General features: G+C 37.0%; 1 protein-coding gene across 1 annotated transcript; it reads left to right on the forward strand.

Moving 5' to 3' along the window:
* The first annotated feature begins 777 nt into the window (after nucleotides 1-777).
* Nucleotides 778-4,899, forward strand: LOC134279587 (uncharacterized). The gene has a single exon (XM_062761997.1). It carries the CDS (start codon nucleotides 778-780, stop codon nucleotides 4,897-4,899), a length of 4,122 nt encoding a protein of 1,373 aa, XP_062617981.1.
* Nucleotides 4,900-12,106: the final 7,207 nt, after the last annotated feature.

The raw sequence follows: 12,106 nt of genomic DNA on the forward strand, positions 1-12,106 counted from the left end.
TGTAAACCGAAACCTCCGACTTCATCACATTCTGTCTTTGTCAAGAAGGTGGATGTGCCAGTCTCGAACTCTGTGTCAGTAACCAAGACATCGGCTGTGACTATATGTCCCTTACATAAAACAAACCACAGTTTAAACAAGTGTCACCAGTTTCGAGAAAAAATCGTTACAGGATCGACTGGACTTCTTAAAAAGTAGAGGACTTTGTTTCAAGTGCTGTGGTCAGAGGAGTCACCTAGCTAAGGACTGTCGCTCATGGTGTTGTCATGATGATCGATTTATAATCGATAATCGATGATCGGTCGGAAAGGCTGTCGATTTTAGACAATCGATTGGAGATTTTAACAATCGATTAATCGGTATATTTCAGCACATATATGTATATATATATATATATATATATATATATATATATATATATATATATATATATATATATATATATATATATATACATTTTAGATGATCATGTAAATTAAAACCTGATCTGTCAATGCCTACTCTTCCCAGGCCAAGTAAATCCTAATCATTCAAAAGTCTGTTTTACTGAAATTGTTAATCAAACTACTGTTTTCACAATTTCGACCTGTACAATGCACCTTTACTTACATTATTTAAAAATAAAATTCTAAATTTTATAAAATCTAATGCTTATTTTATGCAAAGGGTTACCGATTCGATTATTGGCCGATGATCAGTTGGTTAGGGTGAACCGATGCTACCGATTAATCGATTCTGATTTTCAACCGATTTGACAACACTTGTCGCTCAACTGTGATGTGTAGTGTGTGTAAGGCAACCAATCACCCAACAGCTTTACATATAGACAAGCCTACTAACAGTGATCAAGACTGTAACAAGAACTATCTTGCTAAGACTACAACAGAAGAAGTGATATCAGCCTGCTCCATGGTTTGTGGAAGAAGAGGTGCAAGCAAGTCTTGTGCTAAGACTGTATTAGTGAAAGTATACCCCAGAGAATGTCCAGAAGAAGCTGTTCTTACATACGCCATTGTAGATGAACAGAGCAACCGCTCTCTAGCAAGGTCAGCATTCTTTAACCTCTTTGCTATCTCAGGACCCGAGATTCCATACTCGCTATCATCTTGCAATGGGAACACAACAGAGTTTGGTAGACGATGTTCAGACTTCACCATAGAATCTTTTGACTCAGGCTGTAAGATGGATCTGCCCATGCTCATAGAGTGTGACCAAATACCGAACATTCGGGATGAGATACCATCTCCATTAGTGGCAGAACAATTTAGTCATTTGAAAGACATTGCTAAGTTCATCCCTCCTATCCAGGAAAATGCTGAGATATTACTACTCATCGGAAGGGATCTATTACCGGCTCATCATGTCTTAGAACAATGTTTAGGACCTACACATGCGCCATTCGCACAAAGGTTACGGTTGGGCTGGGTCATCATTGGAAATGTGTGTCTAGGCACAGCTCATCAGCAAGACTCTATCTCAGTAATGAAGACCTTCACCTTGAAGGATGGTAGAACTACTCTTCTTGAGCCATGCTATAACAACATTCACGTTGAGGATAGTTGTGTTTTCTCGAGGACAAAAGAGGATAATATTCCTGGACTTTCAATAGAAGATAAAGACTTCTTGAATCTCATGGAAACAGAAATGTACAAAGGTCCTGATGGATCTTGGACAGCGCCCCTTCCTTTCCGAAGGAATCGTCAGCATCTACCAAATAACAAACCTCAGGCCCTTAGAAGAGCCCATTCACTGGACATGAATCTAAGGAAAAATCCAGAAAAGATGGATCATGTTATTGGCTTCATGAAGAAAATATTAGAAAACGGACATGCGGAACCGGCTCAAGAACTAGACTCAAATACTGAATGCTGGTACCTGCCCTTATTCTCTGTGTATCACCCCAAGAAGCCGGGAAGTGTGATTTGTGTCTTTGACTCTTCAGCTAAATACGAAGGGATCAGTCTTAATGATGTGTTACTAACAGGACCAGATCTCGTGAACTCACTCTTAGGCATACTACTAAGATTCCGGCAACATCCCGTTGCAATAACTGCGGACATAGAACAAATGTTCTATCGCTTTTCTGTTCCAGAAAAACACAGGGATTATTTAAGATTCATGTGGTATAAAGACAATGACCCAACCCAAGACATGATTGAATACAGAATGACCAGACATGTGTTCGGAAACAGCCCGTCGCCTGCTGTTGCAACTTGTGGACTGCGAAAATGTGTAAGTGACGCAGAGGAAGATGTGAAGAGCTTTGTGTACCGAAATTTTTATGTGGACGACGGCTTAATGTCCTTTGACGGCAGTGATGAAGCTGTCAACCTATTGTCCCGCACTCAGACAACTCTTAAGAAAGAGGGAAATATTCGTTTACACAAAATTACGTCGAACAGTCTGGATGTGATCAAAGCCTTCCCTCAAGAGGACCTAGCCAAAGAAGTCACAGGCATTGAACTAGACTTAAGTGAAGCACCACTACAGAGAAGTTTGGGGGTCAGCTGGGATATTTCCAAAGACTCATTTACATTTCAAGTGACTTTTACCCGCAGGCCATTCACCAAAACAGGTGTTCTGGCAACTATTAATGGTCTATATGATCCGATTGGAATTGTGGCGCCAGTTACCATTCGTGGCAAACTAATCATGCAGGACGTAATGTCATCTGTGACAGATTGGGACGAACCTATTCCTCATGCATTCCAGGCAAAATGGCACAACTGGGTGGAATCCCTTGCTGACTTACAGTCCATCCTCATACCTAGATGTTATGTCAACTTACCTTCATCTGAAGTACAGCGTAGGGAACTTCATGTCTTTTCTGATGCTTCGCAGAAGGCGATCAGTGCGGTAGCTTATTTGAAGATATATGATGTCAGTGGAGGTCATCATGTCAGCTTCGTTCACGGAAAGGCAAGAGTGGCTCCCTCACAGGGCCACACTATTCCTAGGCTAGAATTGTGCGCAGCCGTACTAGCCACAAGGCTCAAAGACACCATAACACAACACTTAACTGTACCCATTGACTCTATTACAATGTATACAGACAGCCGAGTTGTACTCGGGTATATAAACAATGAACATAAACGCTTTTATGTGTATGTTGGAAACCGTGTTGACCTGATTCGTCATTCTACAACATCAGACCAGTGGACCTATGTGTCATCTGAGGACAACCCTGCTGATATAGGTACGAGGTCTATTCCTGCTAATGAAATTGAACAAAGTGCATGGATTCAAGGACCTTCAGTTTTAAGGAGTGAACATCCACTAGAACACAGAGAAACTTCATATGAGCTGTTAGACCCAGAAGAAGATAAAGAAGTCAGACCTGTTATAGTTACAAAGATGACTTCTGCTACACAAGAGACAGTTTTAGGTGTTCATCGATTTGAAAGATTTTCCACTTGGCGGAGCCTTGTACGAGCTATAGCTAGGATTAAACGTCTAGCCAAATCATACAGAAAATCTTTAGAAGCTCGAGAATCACTTGTGACACCTGTAACAACAGACGAACTTACTCAAGCCGAGTTGTTTGTTATACAGCAAGTTCAACAGGCATGCTTTCCTAGTGAGGTTAGTGCTCTTAAGGAGGGGAGAGAACTGCACAGGACAAGTTCTATCATCTCACTGTCTCCAATACTGGACTCGAATGGCATCATGAGAGTTGGTGGAAGATTACGACAAGGGAGGAAATCTACCTGTTTAGAAGTTCATCCAGTGATAATACCAAAAAATAGTTACATTGCTGGTCTAATTATTCATCATTTTCATGAGAGAGTCCACCATCAGGGACGTCATATCACTGAGGGGAAGATTCGTACAGCTGGGTACTGGATTATCGGTTGTAAGCGGAAGGTCACATCGCTTATCCATTCTTGTGTTATATGTAGAAAGCTGAGGGGAAGATTCGGGACACAAATTATGGCTGATCTTCCTGAGGACAGAATCACACCATCTCCACCCTTTACCTTTGTTGGGGTAGACACTTTCGGCCCGTGGAATGTGGTAGCAAGACGTACGAGAGGAGGACAGGCTAACCAAAAAAGATGGGCAATACTATTCACCTGTCTTGTTTGTCGTGCCATTCACATTGAAGTGATAGAGGAGCTAAGCAGTAGTTCCTTTATTAATGCACTCAAGCGCTTCATATCCATCCGTGGCCCTGTACGTCAATTCAGATCGGATCGTGGAACTAATTTTGTCGGGGCAGTGAACGAGATTGGTATGGACTCCGTATTTGTGGAAGATGCCCCTATCCAAAACTTTCTGACTAGGAACCAGGCTGTATGGATTTTCAACCCTCCCCATGCCTCCCATTTTGGAGGGGTATGGGAGAGGATGATTGGAGTTACAAGGAGAATTTTGGACAGCATGTTGTTACGCACAGAATCTAAAGGAATCACCAATGAAGTTCTTACTACATTTATGGCCGAGGTCTGCTCAGTTGTTAACTCAGGACCTTCAGTTGCGGTTTCGACTGATCCTGAGGACTCATCTGTATTGACCCCTAACATTTTGCTTACACAGAAAATGGATAGCAGTACCCTGCCAAAAGACTTACCAGAGTTGGATCTTCGAGAAGCATATCGGTCTCAGTGGAAACATGTGGTTGTTTTATCACAAGAATTCTGGAAGAAATGGCGAGAGCAGTACCTGTCGAACTTACAGAGTAAACGCAAATGGACACAAACAGAACGTAACTTTAAAGAAGGGGATATCGTGTTGTTAAAGGACCATGAGGTGGCGCGGAATGAGTGGCCTGTAGCTGTGGTGGAGAAAGTGTTTCCGAGTGATGATAACCGTGTGCGTACTGTAGAGATTCGTGTCGCTAAGGACAGAAGATACTTCGTCCGTCCAATATGTGAACTTGTTCCATTGATACAAGATTGACTCTATGTATTACTTGTTTAATCATATTGAGATTGTCTAATCAGATTGATAGGATGTTTTATATATCAAACATTTGTCAGGATAGGAACATGATTATTCATTATTTTGGTTATGTGTAGTGCCTTCAGTTAGAAATGCACTAGGAGGGGAGTGTGGTGACGCTCAATCCGGAATTTTTCATTCCGTTTTTGTATACTTTAATTTTAATGTAACCGGAAGTTTGTAGATCGTAAAGAAAACGTTAAAAGCATGCTGCTGTAAACATGTACCTCAACTTGTTATAGAATTTAGGAGTTTTGGCCCTGCACAGAGTAAGTGTATCTATATAAATTACCTCTGTTATTATGAATATTGTAATTTTTTACTGTTTAAAACCTTATATTAGAAATTCTATTGCTCGAACATAATGTAAACAAACCTGGAAATTATTTCATAGAATTTAGGTCATGTTTTGCTATAAATATACTGTACATTCTTAAAAGTACTAGCATTTATTTGAAAATTTGTTGATCATAATCAAATTTGTCATGTACATCAGTAAGGTTTATATTGTACAATCTGTTTTCTTATATTGTTTACAGTTTTGTACCCTCTCCGGGGGTCTTGGATCGCAATAAAAATTGCACAATATGGATGTTATTTTGCTTGTTAAAGGTAGCGCTTCTGGCCGCGGTGATCAATTTGCTGGGGCTACCACAGGGCTGCCCCACAATCAACAATCAATACAATAAATGTGACGACCCAAATCGGGCGGATCATGCACTAGGTAGGTCACAAGTGCATGAACGTCACCAATGCAAAATCAATCAAATTCAATCAATCAATTATAATTAATCAATAGTCAATCAATCAATTCAAATATAAATCAAGTCAATTACTTGTCAATCAATCAATTATTAATCAATCAATCAATTCAAATATCAATCAAGTCAATAAACAATGGAATGAGTATAATAATATGTGTTGCACTCATCCAATTGCGTTGAGTTGCGACGGAATACGCCACTTGCAAGGGCCATGAATACTCGTTGTTTGCTACGAGTAATCATGGAACTGCAACCGCCACCTATGAGGTGCCAAGAACCATGGTGACGGCGGCATTACCTCAACGCAAATGGTCACCGTCGACCAGGGCCTGCTCATTCGCTATAAAAATTTACAGCATAAGTGATTAAACAAGTTTTGCAAACGGAGTCAAGGACTTGACCGTATAAAACAACATCAATTTTCTCTAAACATTGTTGATACTTACCGACACTGTATTTTTCCATTGTTACTTGTATAACTTACCTAAAAGGATGACACTTTTTTTATGGCTTTTAAATCATTAAAACAACTCTCACCAAGTTTCCTTGCGTGACAAAGTAATAAAAAACTTAGAAAAGATATAACTGTCTTTGCAGGTGTTGCTTATGTTGTCTTACAGGGTTTTGTACTGAAACAAACCGAAATGGCATACCAAAATTGGAAAAGGAAAACGATACTGTCATCTCTTAGCATAAGGTTCTAAGCTTCTTTTAACAACTTTTAACAATAACAATGAGTGTCATAATGCACCCCCCCCCCAAGTTGCTTCGAAATACTTAATATCGCGATTACTTAATTTAGCAGAACTCTTCCGCAATGGAGGTAGGAAACTTCTGTTAGGTTGGGGCAAAGTGCCATTGAATACAATGTAAGATCGATCATTGTAGAATTTATAAGGACAGATGAGTTAAAAAATTCTGGTTGAATACCTTGCTGAACAATTGCTGAACTAGCCTCATAAATTTTTGAGAGGAGCCAATCCTAAATTGTTACATTTTTAACGATATTTTCAACTAAGCAGACTTCTCTCGTTTAATTAATTTTCATTGAAAAACATTTTAAAGCAGATAAAACATTCTAAACTTTCCTTATTTGAAATCTACTATTTGGAGTTCAATATATGTTAAAACAATGTGCTTTCGGCATTAAATTGTTCGAATCATTCGATCTTCACTACTCTTAACAATGTCATTTGCCCCAGAAATTTAAAAAAAAGACCCTTCTCAACTCCCCCGCAAAAGAGCGGTAGTAAGTCAGATAACTGCGAGGTACTCATTGGTATTCGCGATATTACGTATTGAGGTGGGCGAGATTTAATATTATATTCTACAAACAATGACAAATATATTTTATAAACTATTCAATACTCTCTAAACCTGCCCGCAAGTTCTGTTAAAAAGGGGTTGAACCAAACTTCCCATTCAACCTCACCTATAAACCTTTGAATTAAGGTACCGTATATTTTGAATTTAAATTACATCTTGTCAAAAGGGCACTTAACTCAGTGTTCAATAAACCAGAAGTGAAAAAAGAATTAGATAGATTACACGATCAATACGTACTGGTTCCTGCCGACAAAGCAGGTAACAACATTGTCTTCGTTTGTAAGGCTCATTATATAAATTGCATTCTAGAAGAACTTGGATTTAATTCTACAAGTGGTAATCCTACTTATACATATACTTCTCTTTCTAAGGAAGAAATTCTTCAAAATCACCTGTCAGTTTTGAATACTTTTAATATTCCACAGAGCCAAAATGAATTTGAACTACCTTATATATATTGGATTCCGAAACTTCATAAGAATCCTTACAAACAAAGATACATTGCAGGTTCCAGTAAATGTTCAACCAAGCCTCTTTCGTTACTTCTCACTAAAATATTGACAGTAATGAAGGAAAAACTTCAAGAGTACTGTACAACTATATATTCAAGAAGTGGTGTAAATCAGATGTGGATACTTAAAAATTCTAAAGAACTTTTGGACAATTTGAAATCACAAGACTTTACAAATATCAACAGCATAAAAACTTACGACTTTTCAACTTTATACACAACAATTCCCCAAGACAAATTAAAATCCAGGCTTTTTGATATCATTGACAGCTGCTTCTTCAACAAAAATGGAACTCGTAAGTTTACTTACCTCGTCATTGGTCATTTGAAGAAGCATTTTGTTAAAACAGACTCTGATTGCACACATAAGTACTCTGAAGTTGACATCAAGAAGATGCTTGAGTTTCTGATTGACAATATCTATGTGGTTTTTGGAGACCAGGTATTCCAACAATCTATTGGAATTCCCATGGGTACAAATTGCGCTCCGTTATTAGCAGACTTATTTTTATATTCATATGAAGCAGAATTTATGCAAAATCTTTTGCGTGAAAAGAAGAAAACACTTGCTGTGGCCTTCAACTCGACATTTAGATATATCGACGACGTATTGTCAATTAATAATGATAATTTCCATTCCTACGTCGACACGATTTATCCTGGTGAGCTTGAGATAAAAGATACCACAGAGTCCGACACTTCTGCTTCATACTTGGATATTTTACTTGAAAAAGACACTAATGGTAATCTAACAACCAAGCTATATGATAAACGTGATGACTTTAACTTTTCTATTGTCAACTTTCCTTACTTATGCATCAATATACCTTCATCACCTGCATACGGAGTATATATATCTCAGTTGATTCGATACGCAAGAGCATGCTCTACGTATGAACAATTTCTTAAACGAGGTAAATTATTGACAAGCAAGTTGATGAAACAAGAATATCAACAGTCTCGTTTAAAGTCATCATTTCGGAAATTCTATGGTCGATACAATGACCTTGTCAGCAAATACAATTTATCATTGCATAAAATGCTGACTGACGTTTTTCATACCAATTGTTAGTCCATTATTTATACACTGAATTGACCACGGATTTTTTCCGTTATTTCCTGATTATGACAACGAGCACACGGCGGGTGTGACCGGTCGGCAGGGGATGCTCACTCCTCCATGGCACCTGATCCCACCTCTGATGTTTCGGAGGTCCGTGTTTGCTCTGCTCTTATTTTGTATATTTGTTTAATGGACGTTGAAATTGAATACTGTTCGTTATTTCCATATCCCTCTTCAAACAAAAACAAGAGTTATAAGTATTTAAAAATGCCTCAAAGATAATAGTTTTATCTCTGAAAAATGGTACTAGTAATTTATATCAAGTTAGACCCTTAACATTAACCCTAGTAAATTTGGTTATCAAGGAAGATCCTAACTTAAACGAATCTAACTGGCCTAGATTAGTATATGCCTTTGTTATTTTCACTTGAGATTGTTGAGCATATGGAATTTTATATACTGTTATATTAATGCGGAAATTAATGTTTTGCCATCTGCAGGTTTGATTAACTCAAGCTAGGTCATTGTATGCTGACTCACAGTGTGATACACACAATTCTTAGTTTCCTTTATGCTAAAAGGAATCGTATTTATACAAATTAACTTGAGATGTATAATTCATTTAAAAAGAGCATGATTCTTTGCATGTTTTTATTTTTGAATTTTGCCAAGCATTGTGGTAAAACTTGATATTACTAATATTGGGGTATACCTGTCCAAAAGACTGCTTTGTAAATCTTATCTGAGTAATCATGATATAACATGTGCCTTATCAATTATGTGACTTATATATAATCCTATCCAATACAAAATGGCATAATATACTCAGAGACTTTAAAAACGCCTTTATGAAAATGTCTTGTGAAACAAATTTACAATTTTGATATTCTAATATTTTGCCCATGTATTTTGTTTGAAGCATTTTGGCATGTATCCATATCATCGATAAACGACGTTTAAAACACAAATACAGGTAACATCTTGGAATTCAAAGCTCGGTCTCCCGACCTTAATCCAATCGAATACGAATGGGCGAGCTTAGAAGACGGTTAAGAAGACGTCAACGCCAACCCACAAGCGAGCCAGAATTAGCAAAGGCTCTAACATTCCTATTAGACGAATTCGAGCTGTATGCCAATCCTAGAGGCTCCGCTTGAGAGCATTTGAAGTTTCAAATGGTGGTCATACACGTTACTAATCAAAACGAGAAAAAATGTTGAGAGTGTGATTTTAACTGTTTGCCTTGAAAAAAATTCGGTTAACAAATTCGTTGATTGTATTGGAAATGAAGAGATTCTATGGAAATATGATTTTTAATAAACTTCCTACCACATGTAACATAATGTACCAATGACAATAAAAGCAATCTTAATAGGCGTTTTTAAAGTCCCTGAGTAAATAATCATTTGAGAGTTTTTATGATTATGAAAAATTAAGGAATTTTGTGATGCTGACTCAACATCAATCTGTTGATTTTTGTGTTTTGGTACATAACTACAATATTAGATACTCTACATTAAATTTTGGGCAGTTGGATTTTGAGGGTTATGTACTCTGAAACAGGTTGTAATGTATGAGAAAAAGCAAGCAAAGGAATACTTTTATGGGCCTTTTAGTTGGTTTATGTTACTTGAGAACTTCCTTAAACAATGCTTCTTATACGATCAGTCACACATGCAAACTAGTTCAGATAAGTTGGTGGGTAATGGACAAACTTGTGTGTAAATGACAATGGATTGGTCAAAGTACAACAACTTTGAATGTTGAAATTAGTTAAATATCTGAGAATATAGAGTCTGGAGTATGTTATAGGTTTGTGATTTTGAATATATTAAAGATGTGTTACTGTTAGATACCTAATTCATTTCAACGTAACTCTCTTTTATTACTATTAGCATACATGTTTAAGGGTGTAATGTGTCCTAATCTATGACCTTAAATTTTGGTAAGAATTGTTTCCCTTTCTTTAAAATTAGATGTGTAACAAAAAAAGAATTATCTGCTTTAAAAAGTTGTTTTTAATCATCATTCTATTTCTTATGTTTCATTCATCTTTCCACCACAGTATATAATTATACGTGATGTTCCAGGTCAATACAAGGATTTATTTCCTGTCCATTGATCTAAAAATAGATTGGGAAATTCCAAATTGATACAAATTGTTAAAAAGCTATTTCTACGACTATGATTTTTTTATGTAAAAAAAAAACATAAGCGAATATATATTTTAGGGTGAAAATGGTAAGAGGGGATGCAGGGACCCACGTCCAACACTTTTACTGAACAACATGTTTTTTTTTTTTTTTACTTTTTGGCAGTCAGTTTTCCCTGATAATAAATACTCCTTCCTTTCAAAATCTATCCAATAAAAAGATTGACAATATATTATTTTGTTCATGGCAGCTAAAATAGATGAAAAAAAAAACATTTCAAATTGATACGACTGGTAAGGTGTTCTTACGTTTTAGTTCTGCTTCTCTCTTGTATTTGGCAAGGACTTAATCAAATACAAACAAGTAATGAGCTGCATCATTTTATCAGTGAATCATACAATAAAACAATTATTGCTGTTTTTGAGGTCAATACAATGATTTAGCCATCTTCGAAGTACAATATTCACCGAGCCCGAATATTGTACTCCTCAGATGGCTAAATCATTGTATTGACCTCAAAAGCAGCAATAATTGTATAATATTTCAAAAAAACACAATGAATTTAAACTACCATACATGTATTTATTTTGGATAGCCATCTGAGGAGTACAATATTCAGGCTCGGTGAATATTGCATGAACAATTTCTTAAACGATTTAAAATGTTGACAATCAAGTTGATGAAACAAGAATTTCAGCAGTCTCGTTTAAAGTCACCATTTCGTAATATTTATGGTCGATACAATGCCATTGTCAGCAAATACAGTTTATCATTGAGTCAAATGCTGACTGACGTTTTTCATACCAATTGTTAGTCCATTATTTATATACTGAATTGTTGACAGATATTTCCGTTATTTCCCAATCATGACAAGAAGCACACGGCGGGTGTGACCGGTTAGCAGGGGATGCTCACTCCTCCATGACACCTTATCCGACCTCTGAGGTTTTGGAAGTCCGTGTTTGCTCTGCTCCTATTTTGTATTGTTTACGGAATTTTGACTCCAGTTGATTCACAGCAACTTAATGCTAACCAGATGAAATACCGGTTTATAGAGATAACGAACAATTCTATAAAACTACAATATAGGAGCAGAGCAAAAGCACACCTCCAAAAATTAGAGGTAGAATCAGATGCTTTGGAGGAGTGATCGAGCATCCCTTGCCGACTGGTCACACCCGCCGCTAAACACATGACACAAAGATCTCTTATGGCATGGCCTTTAAAACTAACAATATTTATAATCAAATCGCAAATACAAGTAGCTCTAAATAAATGTAAATAAAAACTGAAGAAGACAAATATGTCTCCAAATATAATAATGAATTGCCGATAGAAATAATGTACT

The sequence above is a fragment of the Saccostrea cucullata genome, unplaced genomic scaffold, assembly GCF_032062105.1.
Source record: "Saccostrea cucullata isolate Sc308-1 unplaced genomic scaffold, CSIRO_AGI_Scuc_v1 ctg353, whole genome shotgun sequence".
Lineage (NCBI taxonomy): Eukaryota > Metazoa > Mollusca > Bivalvia > Ostreida > Ostreidae > Saccostrea > Saccostrea cuccullata.

Coding starts and splice junctions, on each gene's coding strand:
- LOC134279587 (XM_062761997.1), top strand. CDS start 778: ATGTGTAGTGTGTGTAAGGCAACCAATCACCCAACAGCTTTACATATA.